This window comes from Cucurbita pepo, chromosome 11 (assembly GCF_057944985.1).
Source record: "Cucurbita pepo subsp. pepo isolate OVF chromosome 11, ASM5794498v1, whole genome shotgun sequence".
NCBI classification, from domain to species: Eukaryota; Viridiplantae; Streptophyta; class Magnoliopsida; order Cucurbitales; family Cucurbitaceae; genus Cucurbita; species Cucurbita pepo.
In genome coordinates, this window is record NC_141808.1 from 6,962,109 (window position 1) to 6,980,372 (window position 18,264).

Here is an 18,264-nt window from a genome sequence, read left to right on the forward strand (position 1 = left end):
GGTTTAGAAATGAGATTGTTGCTTTTCAACAGTTTAAAGATGAGACACTAAGTGAAGCTTGGGAGAGATTTAAGGAGATGCTTAGAAAGTGTCCTCACCATGGACTACCTCATTGTATACAAATGGAGACTTTCTACAATGGATTAAATATTGCTACTAAACAAGTAGTTGATGCTTCCGCCAATGGAGGTATTTTGTCAAAGACATACAATGAAGCATGTGAGATTTTAGAGAGAATAGCATCTAACAATTCTCAATGAGCCGATGTGAGAAGCAACCCAGGAAGGAAGACTCGAGGAGTACTTGAAGTTGATGCTTTGTCCTCTATCAATGCTCAACTAGCTTTGGTAACTAATATTTTACAAAATCTAGTGTTGGGGCAAGACTCCATGATCAAAGCACCAGTCCATACAGCTGTTGTAATTAACCAGACAGCATCCGAATCTTGTGTATATTGTGGAGAGGAACACACCTTTGATCAAGGAAATTCACATAAATATACCATTAGTTGAAGCTTTGAAGCAAATGCCAAATTATGTGAAATTCTTGAAGGATGTGCTCACCAATAGAAGAAAGTTTGAAGAACTCAAGGTGGTACCATTGAATGAAGAGTGTAGTGCAATATTGAAAAACAAGATCCCGCTAAAGGAGAAAGACCCCGGTTCATTCACAATTCCAATATCAATAGGAGGGAAGAAGCTAGGTCGAGCATTATGTGATTTGGGATCAAGCATTAATCTAATGTCGCTGTCTATTTACAAAAAGTTAGGTATTGGTGAAGCTAGACCAACTACAGTCACTCTTCAACTAGCAGATCGATCTTTCACTTATCCCGAAGGAAAGATTGAGGAAATCTTAATTCAAGTTGACAAATTCATATTTTCTGCAGATTTTATCATTTTAGATTATGAAGCCGATCATGATGTTCCAATTATTTTGGGGAGGCCATTTTTAAAGACCGGAAGAACATTAGTCGATGTCTACAAAGGAACCATCACGTTAAAAATGAGTGACCAAAAAGTTGAATTTAACATCAATGACAGCATGAAATATCCAGCAGTGACAGAAGAATGCTCAGTAGTGTATGAATTGACAGAACAACCAGCGACCGAGGAATGGGATGATGGAGAAAGCGGGCAGGAAGAAGACAGCAGCTGGAATGACAGAATAGAACAGTTAGTAGTTTTAGGTGAATTCAGCAGAACTTTTGAGTCACTAGAATGTGAGGGAAAAAGAGTTCACCGATGAGACCATCTATTGAGGAAGCGCCGCAGCTGGACTTGAAACCACTACCACCTAACCTTAAGTATGCTTATTTAGGTGACAAGAAGACACTACCCATCATCATCTCAGCGACACTATCCTCGACTCAAGAGGATATGCTCCTAGAAACATTGAAGAAGCACAAGGGGGCGATAGGTTGGACATTGGCAGATATAAAAGAAATCAGCCCTTCACTATGCATGCACAAAATACAATTGGAGGAAGGAAAAGTTAAGTTCATTGAGCAACAAAGACGATTAAATCCCATGATGAAGGAGGTTGTTAGAAAGAACAGCGCTGACCACAGCTCCTATAATGTCAACACTCGATTGGAATTCACCATTTGATGATGTGTGATGCTAGTGGCCATGCTGTGGGGGCAATGTTAGGACAGAAAAAAAGGAAGGTACTTCATCTTATCTATTATGCCAGCAAAACGTTGAATTCGACTCAAGTGAGTTATACAACCACTGAAAAAGAATTGTTGGCCGTAGTATTCGCTGTTGAAAAGTTCAGAGCTTCTTTATTTGGAGCGAAGGTGAAAGTGTACACTGACCACGCAACAATCAAGCACCTAATGATGAAACCGAATGCCAAGCCAAGATTAATTAGATGGATTCTACTGTTACAAAAGTTCGAGATAGAAATCGTGGACACGAAAGGAGCTAATAACCATGTAGTGGATCACTTATCTAGAATGGAGAACATGGAAGAAAATGTCAATAGCAAAGAAATTGATGATACATTTCTGGAGGAACAGCTGCTTGGGATAAACAGCAGTAGCATAATGATAGCAATTCCATGGTTTGCAGGCATAGCAAATTTTTTGGCTTGTGCCATCATACCCGAAGAGAAAAATTATCAACAAAGGAAGAGGTTTTCCATGAATCCAAAAGTTACATTTGGGATGAACCTTTTCGTTTTAAACAATGTGGAGACGGCATAATGAAAAGATGCATTTCAGACAGTGAAATACCAACAATTCTTGAACAATGTCTTGCATCTCCATATGGAGGTCATTTTGGAGGGCAAAGGACAGCAGCCAAGGTATTTCAATCGAGTTTCTATTGGCCAACAATTTTCAAAGATGCAAAAGAATTTTGCAAGGGTTGTGATCAATGTCAAAGGACGGGAAATATCAGTAAAACAAATGAGCTACCCCTGAATTCAATTCTAGAAGTGGAACTTTTTGATGTATGGGGCATTGACTTTATGGGACCATTTTCGCCATCTTATGGGAACTTATATATTCTAGTGACTGTCGACTATGTGTCGACTATGTGTCCAACGATGGGAAGACGGTACTCAAGTTTTTAAAAAGAAACATATTCACTAGGTTTGGTGTACCAAGAGCATTAATCAGCGATGAGGGAACGCACTTTGTGAACAAATTGATGAATAGTCTTTTAAAGAGATGCAATGTAAAACATAGAGTGGCGACACCTTATCACCCACAAACCAATGGGCAAGCAGAGGTCTACAACATAGAAATTAAAAGTATTTTGGAAAAGGTGGTACAACCCAACAGGAAAGATTGGTCGGTGAAACTTGATGATGCGATATGGGCATACAGGACCGCCTTCAAAACCCCTTTAGGAATGTCTCCTTACAAGCTAGTTTTTGGGAAGGCATGTCATCTACCCCTGGAATTGGAACATAAAGCATTTTGGGCATTAAAGAAGTTAAATTTTGACTATACAACAGATGGAGACTTGAGGCGAATGCAACTAAATGAATTGGAAGAATTCAGGTACCTAGCCTACGAAAATGCTAAGATGTACAAAGAAAAAACAAAAATGTGGCATGACAACAAAATTAGGCCCAAAGAATTCCACAAAGGACAAAGAGTGTTGCTATTCAACTCAAGGCTGAAGTTATTCCCTGGAAAATTAAAATCAAGATGGTCTGGTCCGTTTATAGTTGAAGAAGTCACTCCCTATGGGGCAATAACTATAAAACATGGAGACGAAAGGAGACCTTTCACAGTGAGTGGACAGAGACTGAAGCCATATTTGGGTGGAGAATTAAAAAGAGGCATTGCCTCTTTAAGCTTAAAAAGCAGAAAAATAAAACATTTTGGATCAAACAGGAGCTGACAAGAAACGATAACAGGTAACAAACTCCCGGGAAGCCAAGTTAGTTTTTCTTCTCCTTTTATTTATGCACTTTTAATTTTTTTTAAATAGTTATCTTCACTTATCTTAGAATGATAGTTATTTAGATATTATTTTACATTTTTATCATGAATGACTCGCATGCCCCAAGAGAGTAGCTAACAAGGTTAATTACATTTGGTACATACTAAGTTGTGATTAGTGTCAAAGTTATTCTTTTTCGGTGTATGCTGCCATGAAGTACTGCGTTCTTTCTCATTTGCATGAATTTGATCTAATTTGTGTGCGCTTTCTCACGAAACCTCAAGTCAAAACACCAACACAAAAAGATGACATCAATTGATATCAAATAAGAAAAAGAAAAACTTTGGAAAAAAATATATATATATATTTACAGCAATCTGCTGCATTAAAAAAAAAAAAAAAAATTGGCATCTCGTATTCATTGAATACAGCTGACTGCTGTATTAATAATAATAAGAAAAAAAATTACAGCAGCTTGCTGTCAACTTGACAGCAAACTGCTGTTCTACCCAAAGTACAGCCTGCTGTCAAAATGACAGCAGACTCATGTTAGAAAAAAAAAAAATACAAATTGTTGTCTGTTCTTGCTGTAGCTGCATACAACAGGCTATTTTCCTTTGGAAAAAAATAATAAAAAAAATTACTTCCAGTCATTTTTTGTGTTATATACAAACTACTTCCACAAGAGATAACAATTCACCTTCACACTTATAAGCAACCAAGGATAAAAAAATAAAAAATAAAAAAAAAAATTAGCTTGCACCGACAATCATGGCACCGAGAACAAGAGGGAAAAAATGGTGCGAGGGAAGGAAGAAGTGTAGCAAGATGAAGTGCAAGAAATAAATCAAGATCTCTTCCTAACGGGCACCAGTTCGAAACGAAAAGAAAAGGGCAAGAACAAAATGGAGAACCTCCCAACACAAAAAGGAATATTCGCAAACGAGGAGGCGTACAACAGGTATGAACTCTTCAAGTCAAGAGTAGTATTGGTGGAAAGAAGGTTCCCAGCATTTTACCCTACATTCCCGTAGTCCTTTCTTAATGCCATCAACGATCTAAGGTGGGAGATGTTCTGTCACAAAAGGGAACAAGCTATAGTGCCGATAGTGAAGGATTTTTACGCACATATTGATCAAGTGGAAGGGTACACAACATTAGTAAGAGGAAAAATAGTTGATTGAAGCCCTAAAGCCATCAACCAACTGTTTCACCTACAATCTTTTGAGTATGCCACCTTCAACGAAATGGTGCTAGCTCCATCGGATGATCAACTTGAGATGGCCTTGAAGATGGAAGCCATAGAAGGAACACGGTGGCAACTCTCGAGAGGAGGAGCAAGGACGATAATAGCAGCAGACCTCAACCCCGAAGCGAAAGTTTCGGCTGCCTTCGTAAAAACCAACTTACTACCCACTACACATGATACTACATTGTTAGCTGACAGAGTTTTACTTGTGTATGCAATCATAATGAATTTGAGCATCGATGTGGGCAAGATTGTAGCGGATGAGATTGTCAAATGTGCAAGTAAGAAAGTGGGGAGGCTGTTTTTTCCACAGCTGATAACCATGCTGTGCCTGGAGGCTGCAGTCCCTTTTGATGAGGAAGAAGAAAGACTTGAGGCAAGGAATTTGATGGACTACATAGAAACCCATAGGGATGGCGCCAACAGTGGCAAAAGAAGGGACAGCAGAGCAACATACGATATGGATCAACTGCTGAAACAGCAAGAGGCTTTACTTAGCTGGTGTGAAAACAGTGAAGGGAGTTGTAAGGCGTATTGGTCTTATGTCAAAAAGAGGGATGAGGAAATACATAAAGCCTTAAGAACCAAGTCCAAGAATTCAGCATTCCCAAGTTTTCCAGACAAAATTTTTAAAGAGTGGAGCCGCAAAGAATCATCGCATGTGGTAGAGGAGGAAGAGAACACTTCCTCTAATGATGCCTAAAATCAAGGGAATTCTCTTACCACACCTTTTATAACCTTGCTGTTTGATTTACCTTGCTGCCTGATTTAGAAGCATGCATCCTTATGTTGTGTTTGTTTTGTTGTGTTGACTGCATATAATTTTGAATCATGCTCATGCATGCAACCTAGAAGCATGAAGTTCTAGAAAGGGTAATAGATCATGCATATTTTGTTTCATATGTAGTCATGATGCTTTGTGCAAGAACTAGGGATGTATTGTCAAATGCGTTATGGATAAATAAAACAGTAAAGGTGAGCGGTGTGTTTTTCAAAAAAAAAAAGAAAAAAAAAAGAAAAAAAAAGGTTATTCTTATTGTTCAGGTGAGTTGCATCACAAATGTGGCCACACTGAAAACTACAGGATGCTAGCAAAAGAGTCGAGCTAAGGGAGAATGAGTGTTAGCCTATATTGTCATCCCTTGAAGACTTAGGTGATTTGCACCACAAGTGGAGGCACCCAGAGAATATGGGGATGACTTGAAGAATTCTTGGGAGAAAAAAAAATGTAGAAAGTTAATCAAATAAATTATGAAGCCAAGTCACAAAAGTAAAGGCATAGTAATCATTTTAGAAGTGTTTTGGGGAATACGGTAGTAGTCAGGAATGTGTTATTTTTTTCTTGTAAGATTTGGTGATAAGTGTAGGGTGAAATGTGGGGAAAAAACTATTTTGAGGAAGGAATATAAAGAATGTGATCTAAATCATGCCTTTTATGAATACTCTACAAACATTTTGTTAATGAGAAAAAAAAGGGAGAGTGGAGAGAATGATTGCTCAAGGATGAGCAATCTTTTAAGTTTGGGGGTGTGATAACTATCTTAAAGTAGAGTCATATCAAGTCTTTTTGAAGTTAATATTGCACCCTTATTCACCATTTTCTCATTTATAACCTCATTGATTCTACTTAGTGAGCATGAAATCGTTTATTGCGGTCCAACGTGAAAAAAAATATGATTTGGCATAAATCGATCTTAATTGTATATTTAATTGAGTTATGTGGTAAAATTTCAGACATTTATGCTAAACCATGTGGGAGTAGCGAATTTGAAAACAAATGGAGGATGACTACCCAATTAGGAACATCTTATGTGAACTACTTATTTCTTTTCAGCCCTAAAGAGGAACCCATTCTCAATATAAAAGGAAAAAGAAGACAAGAAAAGAAGAGCCACATTTTGGGGAGAAAATCAAATTGTAAGGGCTCAAGTCATCAAGCGTAGGAATGGTATCAGAGCCGGCCTCTCAATTTTTGTGAGGGAAGAGGAGTTACTCGATCTTTAAGAACGACAGTGTAAACCAGGAGGATGATAAGAGAGATTCGGTAGAATTTTGAGTATGTGATAGATGAGCGAATAGCCCTTGTGTTCTAGGTGGTAAGATGCGGCAAGCGAAGTAAGTCCGTTGGCAAGCTTGGGTGCATAGTCATATGAAAATTTTTGAAGAAAATCTTATCTACAACCTGACACCTTTATCAGAGATAAAAAAAAGATTGACAACTTGTCAGCCACACAGTGAAGGCTCACATGTGAATTATCCGTGTTTGTACATTATTAGTCTTTGAAATTATTAGTTTGCTTTATGTCTTTTCTTACTTTTAGGAAATTAGATCTTGCAGGGGTCCTGTCCGGTTAGATTTGATCTTATCTCTTAGTTGGTGTTTTTCAAATTTACGTTCAAATCCGAAGTCTATAAAATGACTTCACCAATGTAAGGAGAGCATCAATCGGCCGATAGCTCTCTCTTGAATATCAATTGAAGAATTCAGAGAAAAATTATTCTACTATATCTCTTATCTTATCTATCTTCTTATGAACGAATTTCTGAGAAAGCTCAGAAAATCAAACCATTTCAATGTTCTACCAATGAAGAAAAAAGTTCAAATGAACATAGAAGGGGAGAAAATCTCACAATTTCAAATACAGTCAATCAAGAATATCAGATTGCCAGGATCGAAGATCAACTCCAAAATTAGACTATTCCAAACGTAGATCCTAAAACTATCTACCAAATCTCAACCTTCAATTTTACTCAAAGATCATGCATCAAATTCTCAGAGAAAGACATCACAATTCATAGCAATAGGGAATCTCTGAATCTTTTTTCAAAATCTCTTATACTCCAACACCGTGAAGAGTTTAACTATCTTCACGTCGGTATTGTCCAAGTCGATGTAAAACCATTGTTCAGACTTGGGTTAGATATCCCAGTCCTTATCTCCTTATGAGATAAGAGACATGAAGATTTCTCAAATTCTTTATTGGGAATGGTTCAATCCAATCTAGAGAATGGACCAGTCTATTTCAATTGTTATCCAAATTTTACTTTGTCGCTCCATGACCCGCACATAGTATCAGCCCTCATGCTGGACTTACAATAAAAAAATTTGAACATCAAGGCTGAAACTCTTTCTTCCGTCGTCATATTCAGGGTTTATTACAAACTCATGAATACAAATATTTCTCCAAGAGCATTAAGATCCTCGCCAAAAGGATCAACCATGCTCATAGAGGCAAATATTGGAAAGTCCTCGGTGACTGTAACAAAAACTCTTTCTTGGGATCAAATAACCAGAAATACTCTCTGGAAAATAGAAGATGCTAATCTTCCGTGGAAAAAGAAATCTCAAAACCCATTACAAATCATCGAACATGACGATGGAAGAGTTGAAATAAAATTCAGCGAAGAACCCTCGTCAGAATCAAAAGTAAAAGAATTCTTGAGTTCTAGACCAAGTACGTCGGGAGTTTCAAGATCAATGTATGACCCCCTAAAGGTAAAAGAGGTCAATTATGATAAAAAAAGGGCATCAGTCCACTATGAAGATGGCTCAAGATCTCCAACCCATACGAATATGGATACTCAATCCGTCTACGAAAGTCAGCTAAATGTCATTACGGCTGATTTCCAAATAGACAAAGAATTATTGAAGGAAGATTTTATGTCAGCTGCCAACTCTTCAAAGAGAAAAGCTTTCTTCCAAACCAAAAAAGAAGCTAAGCGAAGTTAATTAAGAGCTCAATTGTATTCTCATATGGAAACCATAGAAGAAAACATATCATTCCTCGAATGGTTTGATGAAAATATTTTACAAATATGCACTTCGACTCAAAGAAGCTGGAAGACTACCAGAAGAAAAGAAGTATATTCAAAACATCCTCCGTTGGAAGAAGTCGAATTTGACAATTATTACGGAGAAAGGGTCAAAGCTAGTCCTTTCAAAACTATCCCTGAAGGACTAGAAAAGGGTAATCCAACCCTAAAGGATATTAAGAATATCCAGCATCAAAATAATTATTCAAACAAGATTTTATCCACGATCTCCACCCAGCTTGAGAGTATCGAGGGAAAAATCTCAAAAAATTATGGTACTCTGAAAGAACAAGCAGGCAACTCTGTACCGAAAGTCGATGAGTCAATCCCAATACTCAGACCGGCAAACCTCGACGTATTTACAAAGAGGATTTCAAAAGAAGAGGCCGCGATGGCCAAAATAGAAGAAAAGTTGGATAGAATCCTAAATCCTGGGATAACACATCAGGATTCATCTATCAATGTCGTTAACAATGACGACAAAATTCAAGAATTCGAAGACGAGATTTTAGATGAGGTAGAAGAGCCTCTCTACAATCGAATTGAAAGAATCTATAGGAGAAGTCAAAATAATACCAGTAATCAGAAAAACTGGTATCCTCAACCGTCTTTTCCGGATATTCAATTCGAAGAAAAGACTCTACAAACTCAAGCTCATTACGATGGTCTAGCAATCTATGAATGGAATATCGATGGATTGTCTGACTATCTGATAATGAATGTTGTCAATGAAATGATGATGGCCGTAGGCGCGTATAAATTACAGGGCCATAAATCCGACCATCAAATAGCTCAAGTTTTAGTGACCGGATTTACCGGGCAACTCAAGGACTGGTGGGACAAATATCTCGATGAAGCAACTCGCCAATAGATATTAAGCCACTATGTCATGAGGCCAACTACTCAAATCATCAAAGAGGAAGGTCCATCAACTAGGACTGAAGTACAACATGAAAGGGTAGAGGATGCTGTCAACACCCTCATTTATACCATTATAGAATTCTTCGTTGGCGACCCCTTGAAATACTAGGAAATATCCGCCGAAATACTCATGAACCTGAAGTGTCCCAAACCTGGACGAGGATGACTTTCAAAGTTCCTTCGTTGGAGCCATCACCACTTCTCAATATCAAAAATGGTATGCTCTCGTTATCTTAAAAATTTATGATTTCAAAATCACACTAAAGATTCTCATAGATATTGGTGCCCATAAAAATTTCATTGAGGAAGGCCTAATACCTACAAAGTATTTTGAAAAAACTACTGAGGGCCTTAGAGGTTCAAATAAACAATAGACTCAAAATTAATTACAAATTATCTAAAGTCCATGTTTGTAATGACGGAATTTGCTTCGTAAATTTCTTCCTTTTAGTAAAGGACGTAGGACAAGAACTAATCCTAGGTACTCCTTTCATTACTCAATTATACCCTTCTAAAATAACTGAAAAGTGGTTAGAGTCAAAAGCCCTAGGAAGGAAGATAAAATTTAATTTCCTTTCTCCTATATGGATTACTGAAATAAATAACCTTCAAAAGAATACAATTATTCAATCAATAAATGTATTAAATTATAAAGAAAAACAAATTTCTTTTTTTAAGAAGAAATTTCATTCAAAAGAATAGAAGAATAGATTCAAAGTAAGACCGTCAAGTCTAAAATCAAAACTTTACAAACTCAAATAGAAAGGGAGATTTGTTCAACTATCCCTACTGCCTTTTAGAATAGGAAGCAACACATAGTTAATCTTCCTTATGTCAAAAACTTCGAGGAGAAAAATATTCATACGAAGGCCCAACCTATTCAAATGAATAAGGAATTACTAGCATTCTGTAGAGCAGAAACCAATGATCTTTTGCACAAGGGTCTTATTAGGCCGTCAAAGAGCCCCTGGTCATGTGCGGCTTTTTACGTCAACAACCACGTAGAGAAGGAACTTGGAGTCTCACAACTGGTAATAAACTACAAACCCTTAAATAAGGTTTTGGAATGGATTAGATATCCAATTCCAAATAAATCAGATTGAATGCAAAGAGTTTCAAATGCAAAAGTATTTTCAAAATTTGATATGAAATCCGAATTTTGGCAAATCCAAATTTTAGAAAAAGACAAGTACAAAACGACTTTCAATGTCCCTTTCGGACAATACGAATGGAACGTTATGCCATTTGGGCTAACAAACGCTCCATCCGAATTTCAAAAGATTATGAATGATATTTTCAATCCTTTTCAATTGTTTATGTTGACGATGTTCTTATTTTTTCTCAAAACATCGATCAACAGTTCAAGCATCTTCAAACATTTTTTACGACAGTCAAAAGAAGCGGTTTAGTTGTTTCTAAACCAAAAATTAAACTTTTTCAAACAAAGATCAGTTTTCTTGGTTTTGAAATTCATTTGGGTCTCATTAAACCCATTCAAAGATTCATTGAGTTTGCCTCAAACTTTTCGAACCAAATTACGGATAAAACCCAACTACAAAGATTTTTGGGATGTCTCAATTATGTGTCTTATTTGGTTCAAAATATCAGACCCATTTGCAAGCCACTTTTTGGAAAGCACAAAAAGAATCCAAAGCCCTAGACTCAAGAACACACCAAAACAGTCCAAAAATTCAAATCCCTTGTCAATTCAATTCTGTGTTTATCGCTGATAAACCTAAGGGCTAGTTTAATAGTGGAGAACGACGCATCCGATATTGGATATGGAGGAATCCTGAAACAGTCTCTTGACAAGAAAGAATCCATTGTCCGTTTCCATTCGGGAATATGGAATTCTACTCAAAAAAATTACTCAACAGTGAAGAAAGAAATACTTTCAATAGTACTTTGTGTACAAAAATTTCAAAGCGATTTAATTAACAATAGCTTTGTTATCAAAATAGAATCAAGGGCATCTAAATTTGTTTTAGAAAAAGATGTCAAGAATCTTGTGTCTAAACAAAGTTTTGGTAGATGGCAAGTCATTTAATCTTGCTTCGACTTCCAAATTTTGCCTATAAAAGGGGTCGAAAACCCCTTGGCAGATTACGTCTCAAGAGAGTTCTTACTCTCGAAGAAAAACTCACCCTAGCCAACCTCATTCTCCAGTGATGACCGGTAAGAAAGCAACAGAAAAAGGGAAGAAGCCCATTGCTTCTTCAAACACACCTACTCCAATGACGTCCGATAGCTACGCAATGGATGCTGGTTTCACATTGGTGACCAGGTCTAGAGCAAAGCTTTCTAAAAAACAAGCGGAGGTTATCACTCCGACGAGGCCTTCTGCCTCTTCAACACGGCCATCTGCCGCTACTCCATCGAGACCTACAGTCTCTTCCACTCCAAAGGGACCTTCTGTCCCCTCTACCTACTCAGACGCGGTTGTAACCGTTCGATTTTCTCCAGTTCCTGAAATCAGGACCTATTTTCAAAAATCTGTGTCTATACCAGAAGTCCTAGTAGAACCAGAATACGACGACCCAAAAATCAGCGAGGTCGTCAAGAAAGCCTATCCATCGGGATTCTTCTATATCCCGGAAGATCTTCATAAGACCAGATGTTTTATGAATTCATTTTAGTCGGCACAAAATTCGTCGAAATTACTCATATTCCGTGTCGTGATGATCCTTCAAAAATCGTGTACTCAAAGTTAAAAAATTTCAAAGTCATGAATTCGACGTACTGGAATCAAGATCCATACACGGTAAAGACTTTTTCAAAACCGTTTGTTCCTCACTCCTACTCATACATAGACTATCAGATGGCATGGTTACATGTCATTTGGTATCAAAATTATGAGCACTCATGGTTTATCCAATTTTGCCAGAATGCTCATAAAATTCATTATCCATTTTGGTTCATCAAATGGGGGAAAATCTTTGGATCAGCCAAAGATATATTCCCCGTTCCAATACAAGAATCCTTCCACTACTTTATAAAAAATATATTCAAAACCCCATTTCCATTAACCATGCGCTTTTGCGTATACTTTCAAATTTTTTGGATTTTAACTTAGAATTTTCAAATAAAAGAAGCGGAAGACAAAATAAAACAGATCTTCAAAACTATTAAAATCAAATGGTGGGATAAATATACTTATACCCACGCAAATATCAAAGTGGTAAAGGTCTGGCTATCATAGAATTGCCACCTTCAGGATTTATCCAAGAAGAGGACCTCCGAATTCCTTAATTCAAAGTCGAAGCTACTCGCTGCATTAGCCCAGACAACTTCGGAAGCTGATTTTCAAAAGCTTCTTCAAGAGGCCGCATCAGTCGGTTCGACATCTTCGACTTCTATTGTAGAAGAAGAAGAGGAAGACACAATTTATGATCTCAATGATCCATTCTTGGATTCTCAACCACCACCACTCTCACTTTATAATGTCGTTTACTGTTGAGACTGATTTTCTTTTCATTCGATAACCTAGGTAACTCAGTTTTAATCCTGAGCTAACCATGAACTCCTATTTATTCGGAATTATCCTTAGATTTGCACGGGTGACAGTGGCCCTAGTTCGCCAACTCAATAAGTCTCCCATTTCAGGGGTAAGACTGGGTGAATGGCTGGGGACGTGGGGTGCAAGATGGAATTCACTCCTACCCACTTTTAGGGATAGAAGAAAGGTAGTTTCCTTAAGCACTGACTCCAGGTCTTGAACAAGGGGCCCCACCCTCTCATTGGCCTGAGAGGGATTCGGTTTACTGGTTGGACCACAAACCAATTGTTCATTAGAGAATCAATGAGACATAAGAAACAAGAAGTAACTTTAGGGGTAAAACGGTAAATTGACCCAGGTCTAGTTACGAACAACCTGTGAAGGATCAACTTACTAATCATGGTTATATCAAATGGATAGAAATATATCTAGATTGAGGGGAGTGCAACCACTAGGCTATAGTGGAGTGTCCTAGTAGTTAACGAATGTTGGTTAACAAGGTTAATGAGTTTAGCCGGTTAATCTTGGATCGTTGGAGCCCATGATCTATAGGTCCATTAGGTCCCTCTGCTAGCTCATATCGGACTAAACAATAGAACAGTGTCACGAGTGAGTTCAAAGTATTCAAATTCAAATTAAGGAATATGCGCTACATATATACGATATATTTAACCACATTTTTGTTGAATTTAAATGAAGAAAGTCAAAATGTTGGCTTCATTTAATGGAAAAATCCATGTTAGTGGATTTTGAGGTGTCAAAATTTGGTTTAACCAAACTTGCATGCTTGCCAAATAATCCCCACAAGTTTGAGTAGAATTTTGATTGTCAAAATTTGGTTAACTCAAACATGCATGCTTGCCACATAATCGCAAACATTTGAGTAAAATTTTAAGTGTCAAAATTTGGTGATCTCAAATTTGCATGAACATGCAAACATGACTCTTTAAATAGAGTGATCATGGTACATGGAAGGTCTTCTTCTTCTTGGTGTAAAACCTTGAGAAGAACCTCTCACAAACACTCTCTTCATATATACAAAATCCCTCGCAAGTTTAGTCACTCACCGGATTCCACAATCCCGTTCTAAGGCCGGAGGATAGTGGAGAAGATACTAGTGGTGGTTCGAAACCGGTTCGTGAAGAAAAAGAAGTTTGAACTACAAAAGGTTAGTATTTAAATTCATTAAGTTTTAATACTTATGAACATGCTAGTTATTTACTATAATTGATGTTCTAAAGGTGCCTAAGATCCAAATTGCTTCCGCATGTGTTAATATTAACACCATCCATTTCCTCACATATCTCATCATGTTTGTTTGTCTTCTATCTTTTGTTTTATTATTTTCATTTTTCCAACTTTTATTATTTTCAATTTTTCCATTTCCATCACATTAGGGATGAATATGGATTTCCATTTTCATCTAATTATTTGTATGTACATTACGAATTGTATTTTGAATATGTAAATTAAGCTAGGATGACAGAGCTCCTGCAAATGGTAAGAGCTCAAGTCACTAAACCCTCAACTCAAACATGCTTCACCATTGGTTCCTTAGAAGTCTCTTGAGTATCCGCAACAACATCACTATGTGAATCTTGTCCCGGTACTTTTCATCAATTCTCTGGCAGTCTTTGTGAAGCTAACTCGTTTCTGTTTCCTCATAACGCAGTTCTCACAAGGACTCATATCAACAGATTTCAAACCTTCCAAAAACTCCTTCCAGCATCTTCATTCCTTTGACGCTCATATGTCCAAGTCTATTGTGCCATATACTTCAATTTGAAACACTTTAGCAACAGCAGCTCTGTTCATACACCCTGCAGTGGGGTATAAAGTTCCAGATTTTGTGCCATGTGCTACCATCATAGCACCCTTCACAATCTTCCACGAACTCTTACCAAACTTTGTTGCATAACCTGTGCTATCCAACTGACCAATAGAGATAAGGTTCTTCTTGAGACTAGGAATATATCTAACATCCTTTAATGTCTACTAATTTCCTGTCGGAGTTTTTATGCAGACATCCCCTTTTACTTCGATTTTCAAATCTTTGTTGGTCACAAGATACACATCTCGAAACTTCCAGACTTTAAATTTCGAAACAACTCTTTATTTTTAGACGAATGAAAAGACGCACCTGAATCCAAAATAAAAGCTTCAATCGGACTATCCACGCTGAGGATTAGAGCATCCCCAATGTCTTCTGCTAAATGTATCGAATCATCGTCATTCTCTGCTTAAAGTTCAAATCTTAATAAGAACGACACGGTGAAAAAAATTAACTCGGGGTTAATATTTTTTGACATTATTGTGATGAGTGTAACTCTCATAGTATGATATCGTAATTGCGCACTATGGAGTGTTCATCAGTTGCATTAGGTTTTGTTGAGACATTTTTTAGATTCAGTTCCATTATTTGACTGTAAATTTTTTAACCTAAGCAACCCTTATTAAATAATGGAATCAGCCCACACCAATGGATATTTGTGTTAGGTTGGGTAAGGCCGGGTCATTTGTTTAAATTTTATTTTCAATAAAAATAAAATGTTAATATATTAAAAAAATCTATTTATTTATTTTAAAACATTGAATTACATTTTTTTAATTGAATCTCAATATATATTTTGAAAAATCACCCTCTAAATCTTTCGAAAAAATTATTTTAAGAGATTATAGAATAATTAATTAATTGAGTTTTTAAAACACCCATGAATTGATTACTTACTCAGTATTGTTTAACTCATTCATGCTACTCTTGGGTGGAGTTTCCATAAGACCCCTAACGAGTTTCAAATGTATATTTTTCAATTAAAAAACTCGTTATCAAACATGGTTCTATTTTTATTGTAAACAATGAAGGAGAACTCCTTACCAAACATGTCCATAATTGCCTTCATTTACAACAAGAATATAAAATATTGAAACGTCATCCTTGTTACTGCCACTAACAACAACAGATGGTTAACAATAGCTCCCATTGGTGGTTTTGAAAATAACTAAAATATTATTAATAATAAATAAAAATAATATACAAGCTTAACAAGGTGGTGGTTACCCATTCCAATATAACAATAATATGTTTCTTTAGTTTTAGTGGGGTGTAATTGACAATGGAACCTAATTTTACTCATATAAAAGTGGAACAAATCCAGCACAAATATTCTCATATTTACAAAATGAAATCATTTTCAACACTTTCACGGTCTCTCCTATTGTCATTGTTCTTTGCTACCCTATTTACTATAATCGATGGAAAAATCTTCCGAAACCCACCGATTACAGTAAACATAACCAATATTCTAAGAAGTCATGATCAGCTCACTACTCACTGCAAATCTGGTGATGATGACTTGGGAGTCCATCATCTCCCACCTTTGAACGGTTACGTTTTTAGTTTTCGACCAAACTTTTGGGGCTCAACACAGTTTTACTGCACCTTCCAGTGGTCTGGCTGGTCGCATTACTTTGACACATACAAGGATGATAGAGATAGAACCAAATCAAAACAATTCATTTTATAAGTTTGTTCAAATTGACATGATTAGTGTCATGGTCTTACATCAATCGCATAATGGAATTTGTTTATTACGACTCTCAAGTGGTCCGATGGGCGACACTCGCATAATAATCTTAGTTTAGTTTGACCCGCAAATGCTTCCACTAATGAGAAACTGTCGTATTATTGTAGTTTGACCCATACATTTTGACAGTTTGCAAATAAGGTATGAACTACCCTAAGCATAATTTAGTAGATACGGTATGAATTAAGATCACAAAGTTCGGTAATTCAATTTCTTACTCCTAAAATGTTGAACTTAAAAAAATTGAAAATTTAGAGAGCTATTGGACATAGTCTTAGGTTTACGGACCAAATAGATATAAAGTTGAAAGTTTGTCGTGGACTAAACGTATAATATAGATAACTTTGAATGTCCAATACAATTTTTTCTTTCATGATTTTAAAACTTCATCATAAAGTATGTATTTCATCTTATTGGAGGTCCTAATGATGATGAAAGAGATGTCATTCTACAAATGGGTCAAACTCTTACCTTGTTTAAGATATTTGAAGGTGGAGAATATCGGGCTTGGATTCTTTGCTCCGACTAGTCAATGAATCCACAAGTAATGAGAGTCGAGATGGTCACTGTTGAGAGTCGAGATTCGATATCGGTCAAACCCCTTACCTTGTTTAAGATCTTTGCTCCAATAGGCTGAGAGTCGAGATTCGATGGATTTTGTACCGATGGTCACTTTTGATCATCTGATTATTATCATAATGGTAATTTCGTAATTATCCATATCTTCAGGGGTCATTAGGTAGTTTGTCACATTCAGAATATATTATTATTATTTTTCTAAAAAAAATAATTCATAATTTTCGTAACAATTGTTCATCCCTTCTTGGTCATTATTAAGAATGTTGTCCTTGATCAATCCTCTTGATTCTTTTCTTGCATTCAATGGGTCTTACATGGATGGCTTTTCTTCATTTTTTGGGGTGTTACATTGGATAAGGAAGGATAAGTAGGTAAACAAAGAAATGGTGCAAAACTATAGTACCCCTAAGGATATCTAACTATGGTTCATGGCCTAAAAGACCTACAGATGCTATTAAATTATGTGGTAGACCTTATTATGTGATGTCTGAAGATGTGATGATGTTTGAAAGTTATTGGAATACGTTTATTAGAAAAACCAAAAATTAGAGATAAAATGACAAAAATGCCCCAAGGACTACTTATTTAAATTCAAGGTCTATATGTGCTCCAAATGACTTGCTACTTCTTTTAAGGCCTATTGGTAAGGACAAGGACTTATGTTCAATGGTTCAAGTTGATTAGAGAAAGCTTGGAACCTAAAGCAAGTTAGGACCAAAGAAACACCTACAGGAAACACCTCAAGACACAAAAGTCAAGACTCTTCTAGAATCCTCTAAGGAATTCATTATGAATGTATGACCTTCTAGAACAACCCATGTTTGTTACTACGATGTATTCATATGTTTACGAATGCATGTTATAACTTATGCCTTAAGGAATTATGAACCTTAGAAACTTACAAGATTGAGAATCAAGAACAATACCGAGAATACTTTATTGAATCCTAGAACAAATGCAAAATCTAAGCAATAGTTGGGTAACATAACTATTACCTCATATACTACAAACTCTGAAAATACTTTACAGGTTCTTTTCTATTATCGATGTTACTCCCTTCCCTGTTTGATGTTAACTTCTTGACAGTAATGGCCTGTCTAAAATGCATCACTGCCTTGTATATAGTCCCGCCATAAGCACATATCTCGTGAAAGGTAATAGTGGCCTCAATTAGATCTTGGGAAGAAATTCTTTCCTTAGGTGGGAAATAGACATCCGAAT

The 18,264-nt window shown here is 36.5% G+C and overlaps 1 protein-coding gene and 1 non-coding gene across 2 annotated transcripts; one reads left to right on the forward strand and one right to left on the reverse strand.

Moving 5' to 3' along the window:
- On the reverse strand, positions 1-106 carry LOC147790189 (small nucleolar RNA R71). Its single transcript, XR_015423052.1, has one exon. It is a non-coding gene; the product is annotated as a small nucleolar RNA R71 (small nucleolar RNA).
- Positions 107-525: 419 nt separating this feature from the next.
- LOC147790190 (uncharacterized) lies at positions 526-1,248 on the forward strand. Its single transcript, XM_087128621.1, has one exon. The coding sequence runs from the start codon at positions 526-528 to the stop codon at positions 1,246-1,248; it is 723 nt and encodes a 240-aa protein (XP_086984747.1).
- Positions 1,249-18,264: the final 17,016 nt, after the last annotated feature.

Bases quoted from the DNA above. Each gene is read 5' to 3' on its own strand.
- LOC147790190 (XM_087128621.1), top strand. From the start codon at position 526: ATGCCAAATTATGTGAAATTCTTGAAGGATGTGCTCACCAATAGAAGA.